This window comes from Drosophila sechellia, chromosome X (assembly GCF_004382195.2).
Source record: "Drosophila sechellia strain sech25 chromosome X, ASM438219v1, whole genome shotgun sequence".
NCBI classification, from domain to species: Eukaryota; Metazoa; Arthropoda; class Insecta; order Diptera; family Drosophilidae; genus Drosophila; species Drosophila sechellia.
In genome coordinates this window covers 12,924,413-12,950,680 of record NC_045954.1, presented here as the reverse complement: position 1 = coordinate 12,950,680, position 26,268 = coordinate 12,924,413, and the positions used below count along the sequence as shown (strand labels likewise).

Sequence of the window (26,268 nt, the reverse complement as noted above, 5' to 3'; positions counted from 1 at the left end):
TGAGTACGTTGGGTGCTTGGTTGGGTGGAAAGTGGGCGGGTGGGCGGTTGGTCGGTCGGCTGGCCGGCTGGGTGGCGCCAGTGGGCGGGGCACCTGGAAAGCCGCATGCCACATGTTGCAGGCATTCGCTCGCCTTTTTTCAGCTCAGTTGTTTGTTATCGTTGGCGGCGAACGCGCGTCGCTGCGGATCAAAAATCGACTTTATTTCGACTATATACCGCCCGTGATCTGATCCGTGCATATAGTTTTGGATCCACCGGTCCGCGATCTTACATTGAAGTGCGGCGAAGTTTTATTTTGATTTTGATTCTTTTTGTTTTGTATGTTTTTTTTTTGTGCTGTGCCCATCAGAGTCTATAATTAAATATTGTTTATTGCCCGTTGAGATGGTGGAAAAAAAGCGAAGAACTCCCTGGATGTCAATAGCGATCATGCGTACGTCCCGGAAAAATAAACAATACCCCTTTTTTTGTTTGTGTGTACATTTATCGGTGCAGTTATAGAGAGAAGCCAGATATTCCACGATTCCAATGTGTATAGGTTTTTATCTACTTTATCCGCAATGTTTGTGTGGCATTTTAACGCGAATCGAAATAATAAACCCGGCCAAGATATTGACCATCTGGGGATGTGAAAGTGGCTGAGATTTTGGATGGTTGGGTGGATGTTATCCATGTGATAATTGGGGGTTTACTACGAAATTCATAAGAAATATATATGTATAAGGTAGATTGTTTAAGTTTTCATACCATAGAATGTATTTCAAGTTTGGATTCGAATTTAAATTACTACAAAAAATCATTGGGAAAATTGGCATGAAATTGAATACAGGCTTGAACTTTTTCAAATGTATAGTGATGGCAAAAAGTATACAGACCAAAACTTTTTTTTTTGCAAAAGTTATATGCACGAAAAGGTGCAAAAGTGACGAAAGTGCTGCATGTTTGACAAAGTTCAAAGGGCACCAAGAAGTTTTTCGAATAAAGTTTGAGCTCGGGGAAACAGAAATGTCTGCGAATAAAATGTGCCTTAGATACAAAAGTTTTTTTTTTTTTAATGTTTAAAGTTATATAATTGGAGTACTGAAAGAGTTTGCAAATAGATAAATGCAACTGTTTATAGCATCAAAAAAAAAATGCTAAGAAACTGAGAATATATAGAAATGATTCAGGTTTTCTTAGGTGTAAAAATGTTAAATCATTATGCCAAAACATTTTACAGAATCCAATCAAAATGTTGATGATTGACAGGAATTCGCGTTGGGCGGTTCGAAAATGCACCGAAAACACTGTGGCCCAAATGTATTTGTATCGAAACCCATTTTCAATTAAAATTCTGTTCCAATTTGCATATTAATTTGTGTTATTAAAATGGAGCTGACGCCTCAATGGCTGGATTTTCGCGCCCTCTCTGTCTATTTCTATCTCTGTCGATGGATGGGTCTGTGTTCAAATTTTGTAATAGATTTATATGCCCGAATGAATTGCAAATGCCTAGGCGAGAAGGATGCGCTCGGTTTGAAAAGGTGGAAGGGTAGGGTGGACCAGGGTCCTTGCGGTTCCTGTGGCCAGAAAACTGGGCGCTGACCTGACAACGCTTGATGCCCCAAAGTTGTGTTATTAGTTGTAACTGCGTTGGCAGCTTAGACAAATCCGTTCATCCCCACCATGAAGCACAAATATATATGTATATATATAGCGCCCTGGCTACGGGGATTATTTGTCTAGTCCCACCCCACAAGCCACAAGTGGAATGTGTCAATTAAGTGGGGGTAGTCTCCCTTCCCCACACCCCCTCCCCGCAAATTCTATTAAATTCACCAAAACTATTTGCGTAAGCTGCTTGGGGTAATTATTAGTTTTTTTTCTGTATTTATTATAAGCTTAGTCGTGGGATTGCCTGATGATGGCATTTAGTTGAGATGCTGTCCTGTACCCACTGGCAAAATTTAGAAAATAAAAATCTAAAGGTGCAAACATTTTTACTTTGATATTACATTGAAAGCAAGCACTCTAATTAACGAAATCATTTTTTTTTTATTGCACAAAAGGGATTGCATAACGATTGCCTAGGAATGAAAAGGATGTGAAATGCTAGTTACCAATTGGCCCAGTGTTAATTGCTGATTTTTCTTCAAAACGTTGTGCCCTTCGTAAGACATAATCCTAGTTACAAAGCTTAAGCTGGGTAAAGTAACCCGGCCCAAATTTACCGGAGTAGCGGAAGAAAGAAATTGTAACTCAGGCAGCGAAACTCCTGAAATCGGAAGGGTTAAAGTGAGCGTGGCCCACAACTTCTTTTTCTTTTCGAATTCGCCCCCTCGATTTTTTCCCGATTTTCCGTGACTCACACACACACACACACACTCGAACAAATTCTTATGCGAGTGTGTAAGTGGAAGCCCGGCGATTTTCCACTTAAGAACTTGTCGCCGGCGGGCAAATGCCAACCGAAAATATGCGGATATGACTCTGGAGTAATAATCCCCATATAACCATAACCCATTTTGCACCCAACTCCGGTATTCCGCTTTTAGGTAATTTGAATACGGCCAGCAATCGTTATTTATGGGCCGGCGGTTCTACAGTTTCAGTTGGTCCGCATGTGGGTGCACTGCAGCGGATCCATTAGCATCTAGTCGCACACTCGAATAAATATGTGATCAGTTTAACAGGGAGTTTAGGGCTTAAATGCACACATATTTATGTAATATGTAAATAAATATATAAGTAAATAGATAGATACATAAATGTATCTGATAAATCCCAATTCAAGCAAATTAACTTATGTTAAATTAAATATTGTTTATACATTTCCATTATTACTCTATTATATTTTTTTCGAGTGCCCCCACATTCCTAAGCATCCGCTTAGACATCCGTATCCGTATCCGTGTCCGTATCATTATCCGGCGGACGCTAATCGATGCCCCGACGTCCGATGTCCAATTTCCAGAGGGCCAATGAATTGAAGGCCCACTATCAGTTTCGGAGCGTGGGTCCAGTCCAGATCCACTCGGGCTTTTAAGTTGATCAAGTAATCCATATAATTTTGTGGTGTTCTTTTTTGAGGCGTCGCATAATTGAATTGCCAATGGCGGCGGCAATGACAGTACAGTGCCCGCCATAAAGGTTATGCCTCATTAGGGGTTCACTCGGAAGTGTTTCGGTGTTCAGCGTTCAGCGTTCAACCGTTGAGGCCTCAAGGCATCTCATTCTGAATCCGAAGCGGACATGTTAGGCCTTCTGCATGATTGGCGAGAAAAAAGCGAGGATAAAACAGGATGCGCCGGGCAAACCCCGAATGGAAAGTGATTGAAAGTACTAGTACTTATCTAACTGTTTATTCGTTCAATTTCAAGTTGGCAAATATTTGAATTCGCAACATAAACAAATATCAATGAAGCACCTAGAAGAAAGAATGAAGTTTCAACGAAGTTTTCCTTGCCATTCGAAAACTTTTTACAGCAAATAATATGTGGACCAACTTGAATCATATATTCCAAGCTAGTCCGCTTCAATCGATTTATATCAGATTAAACATTATGCACTTGGGAAATCTCGTTAAGAAAACAGAAAATGCTCTTCAATCCGATATAATTGATTCTCAACTTTTAGCAGTCACTGGGTTTTAGTAAGCACAAGACGATCACGATTTATTCAAATTTTTTCCCATATACCACACATTTCATGTACTTTCTTATATTCGCAACTTATACAACATTTACCCATTCAAATATTTGGATAAAATAATATAATATTGATAATTATGATATATAATATATAATAAAATATATAAATGATAAAGACTTCGTCAAATTGTGTTGCCGATATGTGCTATGTAGACTTGGTGTGTTACCTAATGATTATTATTCGATCCGCTCATTGTCCTGTAGGCTCCTATTCCAATAAAAAGACCCACCAGCAGTCCGCCAACGGCGCACACAGTGGGCATAATGCCCATGGATTCCGTTTCACTTTGGCTGAATCCGTTTGGCTGGTAACCCCCCGAATTATGAGAATTATTCCTTGTATCCGCAGGCCTCGATCGCTCAACGGCTCCATCGTATGCCCTCCTGGACGTCGGATCTGACAGCACATCGAATGCTTCCTTGATCTTCCGGAATTGAGCCGTCGTTCGTGGATGTTTGTTCTTATCCGGATGGTAAATGAGTACCATTCGTTTGTAGGCCTGCCTGATTTCCAACTCGGTAGCTTTGGGATCCACGCCCAGGATCATATAGTAATCCTCCTCCATTCTAGTTGTGGTGAAATTGTATAATTGCGTTTTTACCTTTTGTTTTCACACACGCAGTGCCACAAGTTTTTGTGTTTGTGGCTGTGATATTTATCGACTTACAGTACGAACATCGATGATCGAAATATCGCTTCGAAGTGTATGGGGTATTCCCCTGCAAGATAAATGGATATTTGAGACAAATACTTTGAGAAATCTCAAACAATTTAATCTAATAAAATTAAATAAGATCAAAGCTAACTACCATTGGCCATCAAATTATCGAATATCTTTAATTTAGGCCAAAAAATCAGGGACAGCAATCAGACAGGGGTCTTTTATATTTGTTTATGGTAAATCGAATAGGAATAGGAAAATGAAAAATGGCTAATTCCCTGATTGAAGCCTAACTGAGAAGGACAGATAAAAAAAAAAAGGAAAGGTAAATAACAGCAATAAGGCAAATCGTCAGATTGCAGTGAGAAAAAACCGATGTTATATTCTACTTCCTATTGATATCTTTATATCATTTAATAATCATAATCATCATAAAAATCATGATATAATTTCAATTGAATTCGACGACTGTATGATATTCGCAGGCATTCGATATTTGCGGAATTCCATTCCAAGTTTCGTTGATAGTTTCTCGCTGTGCACCGAAAGCAGGCTAGAAACCGCTTAATTTCGCCAGGACTTTCCCGGTCTTCTTGTGTCACATGACCTCTGACCCCTGACCCCTGAGAGGCAAACGCATGGGCATTAAGCATTAAGCATTTCGCATCGCATTTGTTTTCATTTGTATTCGGCCTGCTGTCAGCGGCAGTTCAAATAGCCGAACTATTGACAAACACCACCCACCATTACCATTATCATCATCATACCATCCCAATCCCAATCCCAATCCAAATTCCAATCCCAATTCCTTTCCCAATTCCTATACCCAAATCATTGCGATGGTTTCCCATTGGGGTCCGCATCCGAAAAAGCGATGAAATGATTAATTTCGATCGGGTAATTAAGTGTGGTAAACCCAAATGAATCTCCCAAATGGAATGGCTAAGCATTCGCTGCTCTGCTTTAAAAATAAAGCCCCGTCGAAGATATAGTCGATTGATATATGTGCATATATAAATATATATACATATATACATATGAACTTAACCCATTGCGAATGGGCACTTGACAAGCCTTTTTTTGTTTATCATTGCCCGCTGTTTTTATAATTTTTGTTGTTTATATTATTTTTGATTTTTTGTTAGCTCTTCTGCCCACCCAGTTGAATTTGATGTTTACAACTTTGTTGTTAGGCGAAAATTGTGCTGCTTTTGTTTTTCCATTTTGGGCGGGTATAAAAATTCCTTTCCAATACCAATTGAACTCGGTAGCCGTTTGAATCTAAACAGTCGAGTGAATAAAGCTTTTGGAATTTCTCAGCTGTTTTTAGTAGATGTCGTAATGTTCCGTCCTATAGACATATAGCTTATTCCCATTCCAAATCCATTTAATATGCTGGCCCAGCACTCTTTTGTTTGCCACACAACATAAATTAGATGCCAACTCATGGTGAAAATCCTGAAACAAGGCATTCGTACAAATTCTTAGTACTCATCAACTTTTAAGTTTCAGATAGTTAGTTGTATTTAGTTTAGCATCTGTTGTAGTTCCACAACTATCATCAGATGATCTAATAGATATTGATCGGCGGACATTGAAATGGGCATCGGACATATCGAACTGCAGATAATTTGTTTACCAACTCGTCCAGCACAATTGACTTCTATTTTCGTGAGTTCCTCTATTAGGTTTTCGTTTCTTTTAATTGCGCCACGCCCAGCCGCCCAGCGAAAACCTGCAACTTTTACCACCGGGGGCCACTTTCGACCGATTCTTGGAGCTCACGTGGGTGGGGATTAATTGGGGGGCAGGCCGAGGGTCAGACTGGATAAACAAATCGGAGTCCATTTGGAGGGTGGTCTGATTAAGTGTTTTGGAGTGCTGGTACACCGAAAGCAAAATCTTAAATATTATATCCAGAACGAATTTAATGCAGATAACGTCTCTGTGGTCAACCAATTTGGGCTAAATTTGTTTTAGAAATGGCACAAATTTTTCTTTCACTGTATGTATATGGCTAGCTCGAACGCTTGTCGGAATTTCAGCTTGAGGAATGCAGAATTCCAGCATTTAGTCAAAAATACTTTTGTTCCATAATTTTTTTTAGCCCGAAGCACTTGCTCTGCAATTAGGATATCCTTTAGTGAAGGTTCCCCAGATGATGACTGTGAAATAAGGGCACTGACAGCGAAGGTGCAACTCCACCTCATTGACTGGCTCAATGAGAACTTATGAGCTACAAAGTTGTACAAGTATATTTACTCAGCGAAGGCGTTCCTGCAGCATGCACTTGCGATGGGTAAAGCTGGGAAGGAGCGGCTGCGGATGCGGATGCCCCTGCCGAGATCTAGCTCATCAATCATGGCAGTAGCCAGCCAGACGAGTCCAAGCCGCACACATCAAACATTTCAATTTGCCGCAAATGTGTTGACAAAACGTTGATACGCCATCGGCATTCGTCGGGTTTACGGGGGCAGTTGGATGGCATGGAATGGGATTGGATTGGATTGCTGCGGAGGCTGCTGCTCCAAGTTATCCCAGTTCACAGTTCCAGTTTCAGTGCCATTCCCTTTCCCCGTTCCTGTTCCTGTCCCTATCCCTTTAGATCCCGGAAACCCATACCCATGCACATTAGCAACACGTGTCAAATGCGCTATGTCCTTGTCCTTGTCCTGGCTTTCGGATCTCCATTCCCGCCTTTGGATGGCGCGCTTAATTACACTTTTATAGAGTCGCCGCCCCTGCGCATCATTTCCATTTCAGTTCAGTTCCCATTGTGGCAGTCCCTCTCATCCTGGTCATCCTGTCCTCTGACCTCCTGGTTCTTCACTGTCTCCAGTCACCGGTCTGCATCTCGGGCCGTAATTGCAATCCGTTCTCCTCTCCGCCGCCTGAGTTATGACCTCCAATGCAATGCAATCGCCATACCAGGACATCCCGGGGTCCTTGTTTATGCGGATAAACATGGGGGACATGGGCCATATGTTTTCGACTGCCTGAAATTATCCATTTGCCGTTCGGCAAATATGTTTATTAAGACCCATGATTATTCCCCTTTTGTGTCTAAAAATATATAAAGGTTACATTAATATCTAAAATCAACAGCAGATTGCACATTTTTTTCTATTTATGTTGACTTTTCAATTTGACCAAGTGCATATTTTCTTTTGCGGGTCGCATGTTTATTTAACAAAACAGATGGGCTTTGTATTTTCGACACGCTAATATAAATATATACATAGTGAACTTAGGCATACGAAAAATCGGTTAATATTAGATACGAAACAAAAGGGGAAGTTCTACACACCTACTTTTATAACTTTACTCGCCCGGAAGGAAATTTTTGCCCCACAATTATATTTGCATTTGCGACATAGGGTACACAAACTTCGATGGTATCATTACCCCTTGAGCTCGATATATTCCTGCCTCGATATAATTTGATTTGCATTTGTTTACCTTTTGCGTTTTCGCATTATAATTATACTTTTTTGTACAGGTTGTTTCATTTCTTTATTATGCTCCTTTCATTTCCGTCATGACATCGTATCCATCAGAAAGTCAAAAAGCCAGTCATGCTGATGATGTGGATTTGGATGTGGATGATACCTTATCGAAGGCCCAGTAAAATCGAAAGGATTTCTGCTGGATGGGGGGCAATATGAATACTACATACAAAAATGTCCTGGGGATGGCAGAAGGGTGGGGATTGGGATTTCACGGCCCATTTCATCGCCATTGGGCCACAAATGTACTGTGCGTAATTTTTATTACAAACAATTTTATTACACATTTTGCATATTTGCCATTTACAGTTTTAAACTTCAAATAACCAATATACATGCGTATATTCCCCCCACCTATACCATTTCGATCACAATCAATTGCGATTCGATGTGGGCGGTGGAAATGGCGACGCATTTAAGTGCAATCGTTAAAAATGATAAATGCACTGACAACAGCCTCAAGGGAACTTCCTTCGGAGTGCTCAGTATATAGATATTTTTATGTAGATATATACAAAATATGAATATATACAAAACTACCTACCCACATACATACATATGTATTTGCATCGGGCGAAACATCAATGAATGGCCAAAGAGTGTTCACTTCTATTTCGCTTTTCGGCTAATTGAATGCTAATTAACCCATTTAATTGGTTAAACAAATATTTCGGCCCCATTTGCTTAAGAAATTTATGGAGCCAAATAGGCAAGAGCATCTGTTTGTTTCAGCGCGTTGGAAATCTGTTTTGTGCTCTTCTTTTTTGGTTTTTTTTTTCTTATTTTTGCTGCTTACGTTTGTGAATTCCCTTTGGCCATAAGTTAGCCGAATGGTTCTGGGCTTTCCACATTTCCATTTTGAATGGTAGCATTCCAATTACTTCCTGAGTGCTATGTTTACCTTGGTAATAGCCTTTCTAAATTGTATTCACCGCCTAGCAACATTACGAGCATTAAAATAAGCTCAATTTCTGTATTTTGAATTCTCTTACATACATACATATACCAGACTTGGTCCTTCGATTACAACGCGCACTAATCGTTATCGTTTTGCTGATCACTTACAGCTCAGCTGCCTATCACTTTTACACTCTCCATCCTCCTCGCACTTTCTTCTAATGAAGCGCAAGGAGTTGAGAGTGCGACAAGGACGTCAAACGAAGCTATACGAACAGGAATCGGCACAAAACCGGAAACGGAAGTAGCGGACGCCACAGAGGCGGAAGCCGCCGTGCGGGAGGTGATATCGCTGCTGGGCGTAATCGATGGTGCTGAGTCCGTTATCCTGGTTCCCGACTCCGCCGACAAGTGTCTTGGCGGCTATTTCCACTGCAATACCACGGCGCAGTGCGTTCCGCAGCGGGCCAACTGCGACGGCAGTGTCGACTGCGATGACGCATCGGATGAGGTCAACTGCGTGAACGAGGTGGACGCCAAGTACTGGGACCACCTGTACAGGAAACAGCCCTTCGGGAGACACGACAATCTCAGGATTGGCGAGTGCCGTGAGTGATGATTTAACATACAATAGTATAAGCCATTTTAACAAATTCCATTGGAATCAAAATTGAAACATAATTGACTCTAATATTCATTTAGTTTGGCCCAACGAAAACTTTTCCTGTCCCTGTCGAGGTGACGAGATTCTATGCCGATTTCAGCAGCTCACCGATATTCCAGAACAACTGCCGCAGAGCGATCTGGCAACGCTGTAAGTACAGTTTCGTTTATTTATTATAGTTGATTGCTAACTTCAATATCATGCAGTTTTTTCAGTTTCTCAAAATGCATTATTATTACATTGTTAATTGTAATTTATAAGCGCTTTTATGACTTACAGCGATCTAACGGGAAACAATTTCGAAACCATCCACGAGACCTTCTTCAGTGAACTGCCAGACGTCGATAGCTTGTAAGTAAACACTTTAAGGGCTAACGAGTTTAAGCGAAGTCCATTAACATTGTTTTCGGTAAGTAAGAGTTTATTGGGTGTTTGATGGAGTTTGCTCCGCTCCGCAAAGTAAGCTAAGGGATGTCATAACACCCGTTCGGGTTCTTAATTAAAACGGAAATGCAAGCAGATGACTCTAACTGCAGCGGCTGCAAGCGGTGGGGGGATGTTCAAATTTTTAAGAGGCTTCCGAGGACGAGGACCGAAACGAGGATATAACACAGCAGACCAGTCCGGCCCAACCAGACCAGACCGCATTGAATATTAGCGACATGCTGTGTCCTTAATGGTGCCTTTAAGTAGTCGTAGTCGACGTTGTCGTTGCATCAGTATCACTGGTGGCCATCACACGCTGGCGCACATACAAATTACGTACAAACCAGACAGCCGGAAGGATAAGCCAGGACTCTCCGCCTTCCGAAGCTGGCTAAGCATACTCAGAAACTCCCTCGTACACATGTACCATATGTACATATGCAGAGCCAGACGGCATCGTGTTGCAGTTTATGTGTCACTATGCCAAAGGACACAGTGTGCCGACTTAAAACAGACATTCGTGGTACATGTCGTATCGCCATTCACTGAAGATGGACATCCACCGAATCCTTGTTTTTGTTAGCTCTCGCACGATCTAGGTATAAATCTACAACCTATCAAGGATATTCCAGTGGCTCTAATCGCCCCTATTTTATTTATATGCCTGGGATATTTTCAACAAGTCACTGAATTTTACATTACACATTCATCTTGTCTTGATTTCGTGGAAAGATTTGACATGATGAATATTTTAGCCCAAGGCACATATTGTTTTGTTTTTTTTTAATGCTACCGAAAGAATTTCCATGGAAAAGAATTCAGGTGACAATTACTTCTATAAATAGATAGGCTTATCGTGCATTTAGCCATAAAAATAGGTGAAATTCACAAATTTATTGGGCCATTAAGTTCGCCAAATGGAAAGCAATTTCAAGTTGAAATACACTCTTTAGCCGCAAAGACTTGCGATTGCCGCTAATGGTTTTAGCAAAGCAGTTTGCCAAGGATTTATTACTGAAAAATAATAACTTTTCTCTAGCAGCGGTTATAAAATCACTTAAAATGGTGTTCAAAAGTATGCTGAAAAATCGAAAGGTTTTTTTGGGAACGAAATATATTGTAACGTAGTGGTTTGTTAGGATTTAAATGCCTTTAAAATGTAAATTTTGAATCAATTGAAAAATGAAATTCCACATTAATTCCACGACCAAAGTTGTGGCTCCGCTCCCAGCTCCTAATGAAGTCGGAATGCAAGTCCGACTTGGAGCTGAAAGCTTGTGGGCCCCCCCCCCATTTACACATACAAATGAGCACCGAAGTTTTGGGGCCAAAACAATGACACGACGAAAACAAAGGGCATTATTATCCATATCTTGTCTGGGGGGGAGGGGTCAAAAAGTTATGGTAGCTATGGTAGCTATAGGGGCAACTTTTCAGCCCATTGTGCCAAGTTTACAATTGAATCTCATATTTATTACGTTTTATTCGCTCGAGTCCTCGCCCACGTTTTTGCTTACTTTATTTAAGTTTTTTTTGTTTTTTTTTTTTTCATTTCGCGTTTTCCGCAGAGTGCTGAAGTTCTGCTCAATCCGTGAGATTGCCTCGCATGCATTCGATCGCCTGGCGGACAACCCACTGAGGACCCTGTGAGTATCCTGTCCCAGCAACGTGACCCACTCCCAACAATAACTCATAATTAAGTCTCATTATTTATGTGCACTTAACAGTTTTCTGCTTTTTTTCGTTGTTTTTTTTTTTCACCCCGTCTCGCATCTTTAATAATTTGCCCACTCCAACTTATGCTCATGATTGTGTCCTTCCAGTTATATGGACGATAATAAATTACCGCATCTGCCGGAGCACTTCTTTCCCGAGGGCAATCAATTGAGTATTCTGTAAGTATCGGTTCAGTCGATGTTCGTTAATGCCGGTTATGCTGTTTTCCCACTTTATTACGCCACCTACTTTATGGCCAACTTCCGGTTGCCACACGGATATAGGTCACTTGTAAATTAGCCAATTATAAGCTAAGCCGAATAGCCGGGTTAAGCTTATTGAAAGAAGCCATGACTACTTCATGAAATCTCAATGCTATTTTATACAATATAGCTTTTAAACAGCACTAGCATTTACAGATTTTCTAACAACTTTCAAATTGTTACATATACCATACAATTTTCCCTCTATTTGCATAAAACATTGATTTGCAATGAACTTCCCGGATGTGTAGTCCGTATTTTAGACCTGCATTAGTGTCTCGCTTATTTATTTCATCCGCTGGCTTTACCGGCCATTTGTATTAATAAAAAAAAAAGTTCAATAAAAAATACAATTGCAAAACGATTGCCGAATTTATGTGTGTGCAAGTAAATGCTAATTAAACATAAATCAAATTAGACCAAATAACAACGGAGACTTGGCTTAAATTTTCACACATTGCGGCTGGCCAACTTTGCGCCCACAATACAAATGCACTAGACCATTTTCGAAAGGGCCGAGAGAGATATGCTGCGATAAAAAGCCATTATTTTTTGGCCACCCGGAGGTGCTAAATGACAAAAATCCAGTAATTGCCAATAAACGTAGGGGGTCGATTATATCACGACTCATATGAGAATTGGGCGGCACAGTAAAAACCCACAACAACACACAAATGTATACGAGTACGTATGGATGGGGCGTGTGCTCCAGTCGATGCTAATCACATTCACAATTGCTGTCAACCTTTGTTGGCCCATAAAGTTGGGCCATTGTTGCAGGATTAAAGCCGATCTCTTGCCCAATCGACTGACAATGTGGCATCGCATTTTCGCCTCATTGTTGCGGCGATTTTCCCCAATTTTCCCCCCACCCAGCTTGCCTCCTCTTCGCATTTTTTTTCGGCTCACGGACTCGGAGCATAAAAATATTAGCACAGGCGGTAAAAAGTTTTCAACTTGTTTTGTGCAGTGACTCGAAGGCCCACGCCCCCTTTTCCAACGCCGCCGCCCTGAAAAGTCCACAAACAATAACAACGCCAGCTGGCAAAAGGGCAAGCGGTAAAGGCCAAAACATACCGATTCACTTACCGGTTATAAACGAATCCTAAAGCTCTATTTTTGCAAGTATTATACAAATACTCTTTTCTTTTAAGAGCGTAAAAATCGTAAATCTAATACCTAGATAAACTAAACTTAACTAGCTCATTCTTTTGAATTCTACTTTAAAAATAAATCCAGTTTAAAGAGTCTTTGAAACGGAAAGACGTACATAATATTTTAAATGTATTTACAACTTGCAATTCATTTTCCATTCATAATACCCTTTTTGAATGCCCTGCAAAATAGACAAAACTGCCGGCACACAAAAACACATAAACAACTAACTCAGTTACACTTTTGCGGCGGAAGGCGGATTTCGAATTTCGGATGGGTGGACGGAGATATATCCCTTGCACTCCGTCCACGGCGCCACCGAATCCGGAGGACCAGCTGCACTTGGCATTGGCCCGAAAGTTGGCTCTGTCTCTGTCCGGTTGACAATAAAACACTGAGCGAAAAAAGTGCTCAGACAAGAAATTGACAAGCCATAGAATAATATCGAAAATATACATATGTATAACAACTAGTACATCAGATTTATACATGCTATAGCATTTATAGTTTATTTATTTTTGATTTGTCACTGGGCTTTTGTTTTCTGTGTAGTAATGGAATTTAGCTAGGAACGTTTTCTGAGGGGCTAAAAGTGCATTTTCTCGTGTGGCGTTTGTTACTTGCGCTTAATGGCTAATTAAAATCAAGATATATGTGCCGACTTTTCACTGGCCGAATGCAATTGCATCGGCTTTTGTTGCCAACTTTGCAGCATTAAAATGAGATTTTTTATCTATTTCATATTATTTTTTGTGGCGGGGTGGTCAGCATTTTGGCACGCAACCACCTGCATCATTTGAAACGAAGCGATTTTCTGAATCTACAGAAGTTACAGGAACTGTAAGTGCTTGAAAAATTTAAAACAATACCGAAGACTCGATAAATATGTATGTTGTAAATGTAAATATTTGATTAAGGGACCTTCGCGGCAATCGCATAGGAAACTTCGAAGCCGAGGTCTTTGCCCAACTAACGAGTTTGGAAGTGCTGTAAGTACCGCTCTTAGCCCAAATCCCTGTGATTACACATGCCTATACATAGATAGTTTTTGTTATCCTGTAGCTATCTGAACGAAAACCACTTAAAGCGTCTGGATCCAGATAGATTTCCCAGAACCCTGCTCAATCTGCACACTTTGTCCTTGGCTTACAATCACATCGAGGACATCGCCGCGAATACATTCCCCTTTCCACGCCTTCGATACTTGTGAGTAGTTATCCCTGGTGAATGTAGAAAGGATGCGAAAGGATGGATACTCCCCGCTTATACGACTTATACGACCTATAAATACATATATCAATCTGTTGCCTAATGCAGATTTCTGGCTGGCAATCGATTATCCCACATACGCGATGAAACATTTTGCAATCTCAGCAATCTGCAAGGACTGTAAGTATTCCGCAGTTGAAGCAAAGAACATGCCACATACCCTGTAAAATAACCAGCTTTATATATAGGAGTTCTTAATTGATTTGAATCGAATATATAGAATATATATTTGAGAAAAAGCATCTTATACTAAAGGAATTTTATTTATCAATAATGCTATGTGGTGGTCGGGGCCGAAGGAATGCAAAGCCAAAAAGCTGACAGTTTTTCAGTTGCGAAAACTTCGCTGCTAGTTTATGGTTGCTACCCCATCTCGTCCTATGGCATTCATGCAATGCATATTGAGGAGGGTTAACAAAAAAAAAGAAAAAAAATTAAATGAAAATACAGCCTGTGGAATGATTTGCATGCAGGGCAAAAATCAAAAGATAGATATTCTAGAAAAACATCAGAAGATGGAAAGATGGGCGGACAAATGCCGGATACGTGCCACGGCATCGGTGGCCCAACTTTAATGATGAAACTTTGAGTCCGATGCCTGAACCTAAGCTCTGAGCTCCTCCTGATTTCGTGCCCCCCACTGCCGCAACCAATCTCGAATGCAAATAAGCGAAAAAAAAACCAAATGCTTGGCCCATAAAGCCGCGCAGCTCAGATGTGTTAACCACTTTCATCTAAATGTTCTACCTTTTCCTCCGATTTCCATTCCACCACTCCAATAGACACTTGAACGAGAACCGGATCGAAGGATTCGACCTGGAGGCCTTCGCCTGTTTGAAGAACCTGAGCTCTCTGCTTCTAACGGGCAATCGCTTCCAGACCCTTGATTCGCGGGTTCTAAAAAACCTGAGCAGCCTGGATTATATGTGAGTAACCAACAAGCAAGGCCACCGCCGCCAAATCGTAATGGTTATGAGCACACACAATACCTTTACCTGAAATACCTTTACCTATCTGTCCCCGGCAGTTACTTCTCGTGGTTCCATTTGTGTAGCGCCGCCATGAACGTCCGGGTCTGTGATCCACACGGCGATGGCATCAGCAGCAAGTTGCACCTGCTGGACAATCAGATACTGCGAGGCAGGTGAGTACGAAGTGCTAAGCCCCAGTACGTAAGATGATTTCGATTTAATCAAGCTAAGAGCCCTTGCAAAATGCCCGGCGCAACCGCCCAGCTAAACTTGAGGGCTTTTGGCTTCCGTTCGCACTGCGGTCTGTGTGTAAATCGCATTCATTAGAATGCAATTAAATCATTGTCATTATGGCCCTCGAAGTTAAACCGAACCGAGCTCGCTTGCAATTAGAGTGCGAGAACTGCATTGCGAACGTATGCCTACGAAGGAGATTGCCAAGCACAGGAGCGCACTCAGATATATGCACAAAATGATTAAAGTAACTTAATTAATAGATGTAAGGGCTAATTTAACTGCTTTGAATGGTTTGATAAAGCTAAATGTGTGCATTAGGTTCAAGTAGTTTTATTGCATTGGAAGTGTTAACTTAAAACCCAATCGAAATGAAATCACGAGTTTGGATCAAACGGAAATGCTCAAGGCCCCACGTTGGGCGCCAAATACCCGCTGCTCTTGTGCCCTGTGCTAATCGCTCAACACCCGAATTCGTGTCTTGTGAAGTGCCTGGACCCGCTGTCTAAACATTGAGCTGCCTGTGCATTGGGTATCCTGGCCAAGTAGCTACTTGGCAAGACAAATAAGTAGTCCCATCAACAACTGAGGAAACTCTCAACTGAAAATAGGGAACCCGGAACTGGAAACTGGTAACTGGCAACTGGCAACTGGCAACTGGCAACTGGCAACCAGCAACCGGCAGTCACTTGTCATCAAGTCTGCTGAGTGATTATCTGGCTGCCTGCCATCGCCTCATCGTCGTCGTCTAGGATGTATTCCTGTTGAAAATTAAAATTACGCTCCTTCCTTGTCGGCTTGTTTGTTTTCCTTTTACACATTTTGCACACACTCTGCATGCCGACGTCTACATCTTCATCTTCAAACTCCATCCACATCCACATCTCCATCTTCACCTCCATCTGGATGTGTTCACAGCGAAAGTAAACACCAGCGTGCGAGGATGCTGGGGACCAAGAAAACCCAAGGACTACAAGGATGCCGGTGCCAGCGAGAATTTACTTACTTTTGTGCTTAGAACATTATTTCATTATTCTAAGTTGACGTTTTCATAAAAATTAAATACTTTAGGTTTTCAAGTCGTTGGCGAGGCTCCCGTTTTTCCAGCTCGCTTCATATCCTTGCTCTGAGGCTTTCCTCTACCTTTATTAGCCACCAGGATTCCCAGCCTCTCTATTTACAACTGCACTTCCATCCGATGGAGAAAGTGTCTGCTGCGCACCGAGAATGTTTTTCTCAAATTTACAACGTTACGGCGATGTAATAACCTCCAGTCCATTTGATCGGGTGACCTCGATTTATTTACTGCTAAGCAAAGCTAAAATTCAAATTTCCCTACTCAGAGCTAACTTTTTTCCACACTTAAGGTGTAACTTTAACTTGGAGTTTCTAGTCTTAAATAATTGGCAAGATATAATCCTAACTTTTGGTGACCCCAACTTTTAATCACTCACCAAGCGGGATTATACTAAGGTTTATTTCCCTTGGCGTCTTCTTCGTTCTTCTTGGTTTCATTAAACCTGGCCGAGGAGCTGCAACTTCGTTTCATTAAGTAATTCAATGAGATTGGCAGCTGTTTCCCAGGTCAAGCATAATTGATGACTACTCATAATCATAACAGAAGTGTTGCCAATGAATGGGAAGCGGAAGTCCGACATAAATTACAGGTCTCTCCGTCCGAAGCCCAATCATCATGCAGACACTATATAATTGTCATGGAACCACACTTGGCACTCACTTTTGCCTGGCCTCTGCTCCTGCGAACGCTGATGTTGCTTTGTGCTTGATGCTTTGTGCTTTCTGCTTGATGCTTTTTGCTTTGTGCCCAAGTCTCGTGATTCCACTCCACTCGGAGTGGCATTCTTGGTTAGCAGAACTGCAATAATGAGGCACACCAACCGGGCAATTGGCAATTGTGCGAGGTCAAACACAACCGGATGGGGAAACTGGTGTCGGCCCCACAGGGAGGACTTAAATTTTCTTTAATTGCTCGAATTTATGGGTAGTGGCATAACGACAATTGTCCAAGTCGAGGTCACAAATGATGCTCCTGTATTATTATTTCGATACACACAAAGAAAAAGGCGACCATATATATAAAAGCACCAATTAAGTGAAACTTATTTTGGGGATGGTTGAATTGTTGGCTTTTAACATAGGTTAACTTCATAATTAGCAGTAGTAGTAGTAGTAACAATGAGGTAAACACCCATTTGCGTAACCACTTTCCATCTGTCCACCCTTATCTGCTCGAACAGCGTCTGGGTAATGGCCTCGATTGCCGTGGTGGGCAACCTATTGGTCCTGCTCGGCCGCTACTTCTACAAGTCACGGAGCAACGTGGAGCACTCGCTCTACCTTCGCCATTTGGCGGCCAGCGATTTCCTCATGGGCATTTACCTCACGCTGATTGCCTGTGCGGACATCAGTTTTCGCGGCGAGTATATCAAATACGAGGAGACCTGGCGGCACAGCGGCATTTGTGCCTTCGCAGGTGCGTATCCTTCGACATCCTAGCCAATTCAATCTTAATGGGATGCTAATGTGAATTACGTATCCGCCGTGTAGGCTTCCTCAGCACCTTCAGCTGCCAGTCGTCGACGCTGCTGCTCACATTGGTCACATGGGATCGTCTGATGTCGGTGACGAGGCCCCTCAAGCCACGGGATACGGAAAAAGTTCGGTAAGTGTGAACTAGAATTGTAATAAAGTGCTGGGCAAAGTTATTGTTTATTCTATTACATTAATTAATTTTGTTGCGGGCATTTGCTGATTTGTTGACTGCTCAAATATCAATGCATTTGTTTACCCTACAAACTTTGTTCGTAATTGCAATCATGTTGGTTTTGAAGCAAAAGCTTTGGTCTTGTATGTGTAAACAATGATAAATTATTGAAATGATAACTTCCACAGCATTGTCCTGCGTCTCTTGCTGTTGTGGGGCATAAGTTTCGGATTAGCTGCAGCTCCACTTCTTCCCAATCCCTACTTTGGAAACCATTTCTATGGCAACAATGGTGTCTGCTTATCGCTGCATATCCACGATCCCTATGCGAAGGTAATCACCATTTCCTTGGAAAGCATGGAAAGTTTTATTATTTTAAAATGTATATTTCAGGGTTGGGAGTACTCGGCGCTGCTGTTCATCCTGGTCAATACGTTGTCACTGGTCTTCATCCTCTTTTCCTACATTCGTATGTTGCAAGCGATAAGGGATTCGGGTGGCGGAATGCGTAGCACTCACAGCGGTCGCGAGAATGTGGTAGCAACTCGGTAAGTTTGGATGATTCATTTATTTAAAATCTTTTAATGATTGAAATATTATCTTTGTACAGCTTTGCCATCATTGTGACCACCGATTGCGCCTGCTGGCTGCCCATCATCGTGGTCAAAGTGGCTGCTCTTTCAGGTAAGTTCAACGGCAAGACCTATAAACGATTACCAACTACTCGTATATACACCCCATTTAGGCTGCGAAATCTCGCCCGATCTTTACGCCTGGTTGGCGGTTCTTGTGCTGCCAGTGAACTCGGCCCTCAATCCAGTGCTGTACACGTTGACCACTGCGGCCTTTAAGCAACAGCTGCGTCGCTATTGTCACACCCTGCCCAGCTGCTCGCTGGTGAACAACGAGACCCGATCCCAAACGCAGACTGCCTACGAGTCCGGACTGAGTGTCAGTCTGGCGCACTTGGGCGGCGGGTCGGGGCGAAAGCGGATGTCCCACCGGCAGATGAGCTATCTGTAGGCGGCGCAACTGTCTTAAAATGCAGCACGAGATCAACAGACTTACATTCAAGTGGGGCTAGTGGGTGGGTGGCATTACCACAGGACACTTCCATGTAATTGGTCCCTTAAACTATTGGTAATATACGTACTTATTATTATTCTGATATAAATTTTAAATTACTTATAACAAGACAATTATGTTTCTGCATTTCTGCAAACCTTAGACAAGAGATTCCAGCTATTTAAGTTTCTTTTTCGTATATGATTTATTTTACCAATCGTTATAAGGCAAACCTCTTACAACTGTCCAAAGAATATTCTAACTATTTGTTGCATCCCCATTTATTCGACCTGCCCAATGGGATATTGTTACACGTGATCTAATAGTTAAATCTTATTGTAATTCTATAAATACAGATGTTAATTGAAGCTGTTGAACATACGATTTAGAATCGAAGGCCGCAAATGCTTGGCATACCGCTCTCTAGGCGTTGCCCTGAGGTTCAGTGGCTACATCGAGATCCGCCTGGACGTGATAAGGTCCCTCGTTCACATAGGCCGTGAAACGGATGGTTTCGGTGGGCGAAAACTCAGCGCTTGCGGACAGAATCTCCATAATTTGCCACTTCATATACTTAATGTCCCTGTGCAGATCCTTTTGACGCGAAAGCAGGAATTCCACAGCACCGCCCGTATTCTTTAGAGCTACAATGCCCCAGTTGTACTTACAAATGGTCTTCAAAAGCGCCAAGGCGGCCATTTGGAGATCGGGAAACGGAGTGTTGATCAGGTCCATGATGGTATTAGCATGCGCTCCCCGAGCGAAGCACTCGTACCAGTTTTTAAGAATGGTACTGAAAAAGAAGAGAATCATCAGAAGAAAAACTTCAATTATTGAGAGCAACATTACTTGATTTCTTTGGCAGGCGGCGTCTTGAAGTCATAAATCACATCCAGGGAGTTGAGCAGCCTCTCCTTGATGTGCGCCGATAGCTTCTTAATGTGCGAGCCATACCTCTCAAAGGACTTCTCCATGGCCGCGCTAAAGTGCATGTTCAGCAGTATCTTACCCTGCGGAGAAGTGGCCAAATTGGCAAGCGTATCCATGGCGGTGGGCAGAATACTCTCATCCTCCGATAGCAGCTGCACAAACAAGCAGCCCAGCATGTGCGGGTAGCCGCCAATGATCTTCAGAGGCTGGTATACTGCAATTTTGCCGAAAAACTTCATAATGCTGGGAATGAGCAGGGCGTCTAGCGGACGCTCTTCGATGAGTTGGACCCGAAGGCTGAGTAAATCCAAAATGCGACGACGTTCCATGTAAGAGAGACCATGGTTTTGTTCGACCAGTGGCACTAGGAGCTCCATTACGCTAGCCTGCAATAAAACATCGTCGTTGTCCAGTTCGCTGAGCGCCGCATCCAGAATAAACGTGACGGCATTGAGTAAGGTGGCACTTTTCTTGGCCAGGACCACTGCCAATTCGTAGGCGCAACAGCGCACGATCTCATTTTGCTTTAGGAGCTGTACTAGCTTTGCCTGCACATCGGGATCGCTGATTCGCTGAGTCAGCACAATGGACAGAATATTGATGGCCACAGAGGTACCCTCCGTATCCGGTTGTTTCAGCTCGTCCAAGATGAGGAAAATAAGCTCATTGTTGGGCAGGGTGCGAACCTGTCCGGCGGTCAACTGGCGACGCAGTTCCTTGAGCAAACTGGCCAACACCTGGGCACGCAAGGCTGGATTCGAGTGGGTCAAGCCACGTCTCAGCAGACTGGGCAGCTGTTCGTCGGCGGTGTCCATCGTCAGCTGATCAAGGCAGTGGCACAGCAACTCCAGGGTCACGTCCACAGCCTGATCCTTGGGAGCATGGGAATCCGCGGCGGGATTGGCGCAGTCATACAATCCCGCCGTGGTCAGCAGGCGTTCAATTGTTTGACGCGGAAGAGCCGCCTCCCTTGCGATGGTTGTGTTCATAGCGGTCAGCGCCTCCAGACGTTGTGGCCTCGACTCCAGGGCCTTTAAATTGGTCACCCACCAATTGTCATCCATTCCCATTTGTTTTTTCTGTGTTAAAATTACAGTCGACTTCAAACCTATCGTTCTTCGATTTCAGAAGACGTTACTTGTCCGAACTTATCGGCGACCATCGATATTGCTTATGTTTGTGGTGTGACACTGCAACTATCGAGCGTTTGAGCAAACCAATGTGTTCGATCGATAGTACCAAGTGTTATTATATTTTCTTATTGTTTAACCAGACTATATATTCCAAATTTCTCGAAAGTTTTTAAGTATATTTTCAAAGCGAACTTCATAGCTGTAACTTTATTGAAATAAGTAACTGCGATGAACGTGCAATGTGATAGCCGCAGCCCTGCCAAACGTTGCGATATCTATCGCCCAGTCGACCACCACCAGTACTAGTGCAGCCCTGTTTTGACGCCATTTTACAGGCGAAATTGTGTGTGTGTTGACGCGTTGTTGTATTGAAACAAAAAGCCAGAAATTTTCCTTCGGCTGCAAAGGTCAACTGTTTACGGCCGGAAAAAAGGGAGGAGCTCGTAGCAAAGATGTCGCAACGCTTTGCACCTGGCCAAGCGCCGGTGCAGTCGCGTTATCAGCCACCACCACCAGCGCCCGGCATGCGTCCCTATCCGCCGCCAGGCGCCTCTTTTCCGGTGAGTTTTCCACGCATTTTCCAGCACCTACCGTTCCAAGTAAGAATGTATAATCTTATCCGCAACAGCCGCGCGGGTTTCCCTTGCATCCGAACACCACGCAACCCGTTCCCGGCACGGCGAACGTGGCCGGAGTACCAGGAGTTCCTGGAGTACCCGGCGTACCGGGACCATCGCTACTACAGCGCGCCGCCCAACAGCCGGGCTTTCAGAGCAGCCTTCGCGGCACTGGAGCCGGCGGTGGCGGTGTTGGATCCGGCGGAGGCAGCAAGAGGTCAAATGAATCCCGCAGTTTGGGTGGCGGCGGTAGCAAAAGTGATTTTGCGACGGCCAAAAAGAAAAAGAAGCTGGCCGAAAAGATACTGCCGCAGAAGGTGCGGGATCTGGTGCCCGAATCGCAGGCGTACATGGATCTGTTGACGTTTGAGCGGAAACTGGATGCCACCATCATGCGCAAACGTCTGGACATCCAGGAGGCCCTCAAGCGCCCCATGAAGCAGAAGCGCAAGCTGCGCATCTTCATCTCGAACACATTCTATCCCAGCAAAGAGCCCACAAACGACGGCGAGGAGGGCGCCGTTGCCTCTTGGGAATTGCGGGTTGAGGGTCGCCTGTTAGAGGATGGCAAGGGCGATCCCAATACGAAGATCAAACGCAAGTTTTCGTCGTTCTTCAAGTCGCTGGTTATCGAGCTGGACAAGGAGCTGTACGGTCCGGACAACCATCTGGTCGAGTGGCATCGTACTCACACCACCCAGGAGACGGACGGGTTCCAGGTGAAGCGACCGGGCGATCGCAATGTGCGATGCACCATCCTCCTGCTGCTTGACTACCAGCCGCTGCAGTTCAAGCTGGACCCGCGACTCGCCAGGTTGCTGGGCGTACACACACAGACCAGGCCGGTGATCATATCCGCCCTGTGGCAGTACATCAAGACGCACAAGCTGCAGGATGCCCACGAGCGGGAGTACATCAATTGCGACAAGTATCTGGAGCAGATATTCAGCTGCCAGCGGATGAAGTTCGCCGAGATACCGCAACGCCTCAATCCGCTGCTGCATCCGCCCGATCCGATTGTGATCAATCATTTCATTGAGAGCGGTGCAGAGAACAAGCAGACTGCCTGCTACGACATCGATGTGGAGGTGGATGATACGCTCAAAAACCAGATGAACAGTTTTCTGATGAGCACTGCAAGCCAACAGGAGATCCAGGGGCTGGACACCAAGATCCACGAGACGGTGGACACGATCAACCAGATGAAGACGAACAGGGAGTTCTTCCTGAGCTTCGCCAAGGATCCGCAAATGTTTATCCATCGCTGGATCATCAGTGAGACGAGGGATTTGAAGGTTAGTAATTTTTTTTTTTTTGGCCATACCGTTGTCTAAGCCATTCCCCCTTTTAGCTGATGACCGATGTAGCAGGCAATCCGGAGGAGGAGCGCCGGGCGGAGTTTTACTATCAGCCATGGACGCATGAGGCCGTTTCGCGCTACTTTTTCACAAAGGTCAACCAGAAGCGGGCCGAATTGGAGCAGGCGCTGGGCATACGCAACGGCTAGTTGAATGCTAAGCTGATCATCTCCGCCAGCCAATTCGTGGACTCACCGTCAAGCGACCTCCATAAACCGTGCGCACGGCAAACTCTTTTTTCCTTCGCCAGTTTAGTTTAAGCTTAAAATATTTCCTTTTTTTCCGACAAGCCGAACTCCATCCCGTTCCCAAATACCCACATCCAGCACAAATATTGGACTTAACTGTAAGCTAATAAAATGGCATACAAATATAAAACTATCTATAAAATTTGATTCGGTTCACTTTTAGAAACACTAAAGTTTTATTTTTATTACGAGTGATTTCAATTGATTTTATATATATTTGGCAGCCTTCTGATGCTTTTGGGTTCCCTTTAAATTTTAGAAAATGCATTTTGTGTTGGTTAATTGAGATTTTAGAATCACTTGTAGCTTTACGATCCTTTACGATTTCATGTTAACTGATTGTTTCTAAAATACGTTTTGATCTGTATTTGGATATATTATTGTAAAGTGTACCATTTGGCCTTTTAGCTGACCAATCTAACAATGTGAAAGGCCAGCGTTTGAGTCATTTCACAATATTTCATAATTTATATTTTAAAATTATGTGTTTTAGTAAATTCCATAGTTCTGCAATCTTATGGTGCTGTTGATTTAAAATTGTATAATACGCAGTTGATGCTTCTGCCTTTTAACTTAACGATTAACGCACAAGCTTAAAACAGTTTAGACTACAACACAGGATTAATATCACTACTAAACTAAAGACGGACTCGGATTACTACGACTCGGGCTAGACCTCAAGCTATAGGCGGAATGTGCAGCCTTTACTCCTTTTGCTGATATAGGATTAATTTCGCTTTTTGCGATTGACAGCAATGGAAGCGGATGAGCTGTTGGTCGTATCCGGGGTCTCGCTAATAGACAGACCCGTGTCCAGCCGACTTTTGTCAACCGGATATAGCCAGCGCTGATACAGGTAGATAATAAACACAATATCATCGCGCAGACAGGCCACCCGATGGGCCGTGGGCATGGTGATGATGAAGGCGAAAAAGTCGTCGATGAAGGTATTAAATGCTTTATACATAAATGCGCGCCACGGCAATGCGGCCACAGACTTCAGCTTATAGTTTACAAACAGTTGCGGCAACATGAACAGGAAACCGAAGGCGTAAACTCCGTTCACCAACGAGTTTAGTGTCCATGAGTACCAGGAGCGATGTGGCTGGTAGAGGAGCGAATAGACCGCTCCGCATATGCAAAGCGGATACAGCAGATAGCTCAGATATCGCATGCCCTGTCTGTCGAACTGATCAGTCTTCTGCTCCTCCGCCAGCTGACCTGACTGCACGCCAGCTTGGTTACCATTCCGCAGGTCAACTTGCTCCAGCTTGCGACGAACCAGGCCACTAAAGCTAAGCTCCAGACGCAGGATTTTCTTGCACTTCCACAGCTCAATGAGCGTGCCCAGGCCTACTGACACAAGAACCAGATACGAGGTATTCTCATCTAGCAAATAAAAAAAGATTACGATCTGCGAAAACGCTCGCCACATTGTGGTGCGGCTTGATAGCCCCTCGTACGATTGCTTTTTGCGCCAAAAAGTCACCTCGTTCTTAAAGCATAAAAAGTCGAAGAGCATCTGCGGGAAAAGGGAAACATAAATTAGTTATAGGACTGGAGCATATGAACGTATATTGCAATTTTTTAGCGACTCATACGTTTCTGAGATTATGACCAGTCGAAATCTTTATTTTCACAAGGATTTTTCTATCTTTACTTACATGGATACTGGACACAAAGATGGTGCCACACAGAAGGTACACATTGGTGTCCGAGAAGATGCCCTTCACCTCGTCAATGTCCTTGGTCGCAAATCCAATGGTGAGCAGCGCCTGGGTGGCGTGTTCCATGAGCAGCATTAGCCGGAGCTTGCCCACGCCCACGGGCTTGTAGTGGAAGCTGAATGTGAATTGGGTGGTATTGCGGGTGACGGGCACTAGATCCTTTAGCCGCGTATTAAATGTATCAGTCTGCAGGATGGGCAAGATTTGTTGATTGCGATTGACACGTATCAATGGGGCCATTTCAGATGGGACATCCGCTTGCGAAACGGAAAAGAGATCAGTGAGCAGGGTGATGTAAATATTCGATCGGATGTGGGTGCTGGGACGTCCAGTGGTGGAGGCTTTCTTTTTTTCTTTCTCCTGGGCGCCTTCTGCACCTTTCTCGGAATCTCCAAGCAGTTTGAAGGCCTCCGCCCGCGGCACCATGTAATCCGTGAGACTCATCGTATGGACAACGGTGGGTCCATCTCTGCGCAGGCTCCGCCATTCCAGTGGCTCACCCTCCAAGGCCAAGACCACATGAAGATGCAGGGAGCCATTCCGGCGCGTCCTCAGCGGCACATCCACTTCGAAGTCGTGCTCGAAGTTCTGATCATAGTCGAACCGCTTGGCCTTGTACAGATCCCGCACCTCGGTGGCAATGGGACTCCTGCTGAGGGAGGAAAACACTGCCAGTTGGAGGCGTGGCCGGTCCGCCAGGAATGATGTGTAGCACGGCACACCGCTGCATTGCAGAGTAGTGAAGAGCTGCGACATCTGGTAGATGGAGTGGCCGATGTACGCCAGAAATGCCACACCTAGCAGCGTGGAGATCGAGGGCAGGGCCATGTCCTCCTCTCACGGTTTTCTCGTTGGTGCGTTGGTCGGCGTTGTATTGGTGTATTAATGGAGGGCGGTGGTCGGTGGTTACAAGCCAAAGTTGTGGAAACAAAATAGAGATTTTCCGATTTTCTGCACTAGAGCCGGCAAAACATCGAAAGCAGCTATCGATAGTGTCGGCCGCATCGATGA

The 26,268-nt window shown here is 43.8% G+C and overlaps 5 protein-coding genes across 5 annotated transcripts; 2 read left to right on the top strand and 3 right to left on the bottom strand.

Moving 5' to 3' along the window:
• The first annotated feature begins 97 nt into the window (after nucleotides 1-97).
• LOC6618638 (relaxin receptor 2) lies at nucleotides 98-19,437 on the top strand. The gene is made up of 18 exons (XM_002042861.2): nucleotides 98-435; nucleotides 8,927-9,364; nucleotides 9,459-9,570; nucleotides 9,700-9,771; nucleotides 11,415-11,492; nucleotides 11,670-11,741; nucleotides 13,749-13,820; nucleotides 13,898-13,969; nucleotides 14,043-14,186; nucleotides 14,298-14,369; nucleotides 15,032-15,175; nucleotides 15,277-15,393; nucleotides 17,713-17,948; nucleotides 18,023-18,137; nucleotides 18,368-18,512; nucleotides 18,573-18,727; nucleotides 18,790-18,863; nucleotides 18,925-19,437. Exons 1-18 carry the CDS (start codon nucleotides 387-389, stop codon nucleotides 19,200-19,202), a joined length of 2,445 nt encoding a protein of 814 aa, XP_002042897.2. The 5' UTR covers nucleotides 98-386; the 3' UTR covers nucleotides 19,203-19,437.
• LOC6618640 (chaperone protein DnaJ) lies at nucleotides 3,624-4,344 on the bottom strand. The gene has a single exon (XM_002042863.2). It carries the CDS (start codon nucleotides 4,255-4,257, stop codon nucleotides 3,859-3,861), a length of 399 nt encoding a protein of 132 aa, XP_002042899.1. The 5' UTR covers nucleotides 4,258-4,344; the 3' UTR covers nucleotides 3,624-3,858.
• A 72-nt stretch (nucleotides 19,438-19,509) lies between the features above and the next one.
• On the bottom strand, nucleotides 19,510-21,315 carry LOC6618637 (26S proteasome non-ATPase regulatory subunit 5). Its single transcript, XM_002042860.2, has 2 exons — nucleotides 20,094-21,315; nucleotides 19,510-20,037 (listed from the first exon to the last, which is right to left on the bottom strand). The coding sequence occupies exons 1-2, from the start codon at nucleotides 21,242-21,244 to the stop codon at nucleotides 19,668-19,670; spliced, it is 1,521 nt and encodes a 506-aa protein (XP_002042896.2). The 5' UTR covers nucleotides 21,245-21,315; the 3' UTR covers nucleotides 19,510-19,667.
• Nucleotides 21,316-21,631: 316 nt separating this feature from the next.
• LOC6618636 (brahma-associated protein of 60 kDa) lies at nucleotides 21,632-23,672 on the top strand. Its single transcript, XM_032726518.1, has 3 exons — nucleotides 21,632-21,867; nucleotides 21,936-23,219; nucleotides 23,276-23,672. Exons 1-3 carry the CDS (start codon nucleotides 21,760-21,762, stop codon nucleotides 23,429-23,431), a joined length of 1,548 nt encoding a protein of 515 aa, XP_032582409.1. The 5' UTR covers nucleotides 21,632-21,759; the 3' UTR covers nucleotides 23,432-23,672.
• A 197-nt stretch (nucleotides 23,673-23,869) lies between these two features.
• Nucleotides 23,870-26,243, bottom strand: LOC6618635 (cleft lip and palate transmembrane protein 1-like protein). The gene is made up of 2 exons (XM_002042858.2): nucleotides 25,195-26,243; nucleotides 23,870-25,052 (listed from the first exon to the last, which is right to left on the bottom strand). The coding sequence occupies exons 1-2, from the start codon at nucleotides 26,083-26,085 to the stop codon at nucleotides 24,258-24,260; spliced, it is 1,686 nt and encodes a 561-aa protein (XP_002042894.1). The 5' UTR covers nucleotides 26,086-26,243; the 3' UTR covers nucleotides 23,870-24,257.
• Nucleotides 26,244-26,268: the final 25 nt, after the last annotated feature.

Excerpts from the sequence above, each read along its gene's own strand:
- LOC6618640 (XM_002042863.2), bottom strand. The coding sequence starts at position 4,257 with ATGGAGGAGGATTACTATATGATCCTGGGCGTGGATCCCAAAGCTACC.
- LOC6618635 (XM_002042858.2), bottom strand. The coding sequence starts at position 26,085 with ATGGCCCTGCCCTCGATCTCCACGCTGCTAGGTGTGGCATTTCTGGCG. Across the intron at positions 25,053-25,194 it reads TCTTTGTGTCCAGTATCCAT|ATGCTCTTCGACTTTTTATG; the intron begins GTAAGTAAAGAT and ends CTTTTCCCGCAG.
- LOC6618636 (XM_032726518.1), top strand. The coding sequence starts at position 21,760 with ATGTCGCAACGCTTTGCACCTGGCCAAGCGCCGGTGCAGTCGCGTTAT. Across the intron at positions 21,868-21,935 it reads CGCCAGGCGCCTCTTTTCCG|CCGCGCGGGTTTCCCTTGCA; the intron begins GTGAGTTTTCCA and ends TATCCGCAACAG. Across the intron at positions 23,220-23,275 it reads GTGAGACGAGGGATTTGAAG|CTGATGACCGATGTAGCAGG; the intron begins GTTAGTAATTTT and ends TCCCCCTTTTAG.
- LOC6618638 (XM_002042861.2), top strand. The coding sequence starts at position 387 with ATGGTGGAAAAAAAGCGAAGAACTCCCTGGATGTCAATAGCGATCATG. Across the intron at positions 11,742-13,748 it reads GGCAATCAATTGAGTATTCT|CATTTTGGCACGCAACCACC; the intron begins GTAAGTATCGGT and ends CGGGGTGGTCAG. Across the intron at positions 13,970-14,042 it reads CTAACGAGTTTGGAAGTGCT|CTATCTGAACGAAAACCACT; the intron begins GTAAGTACCGCT and ends GTTATCCTGTAG.
- LOC6618637 (XM_002042860.2), bottom strand. The coding sequence starts at position 21,244 with ATGGGAATGGATGACAATTGGTGGGTGACCAATTTAAAGGCCCTGGAG. Across the intron at positions 20,038-20,093 it reads CCGCCTGCCAAAGAAATCAA|TACCATTCTTAAAAACTGGT; the intron begins GTAATGTTGCTC and ends CTTCTTTTTCAG.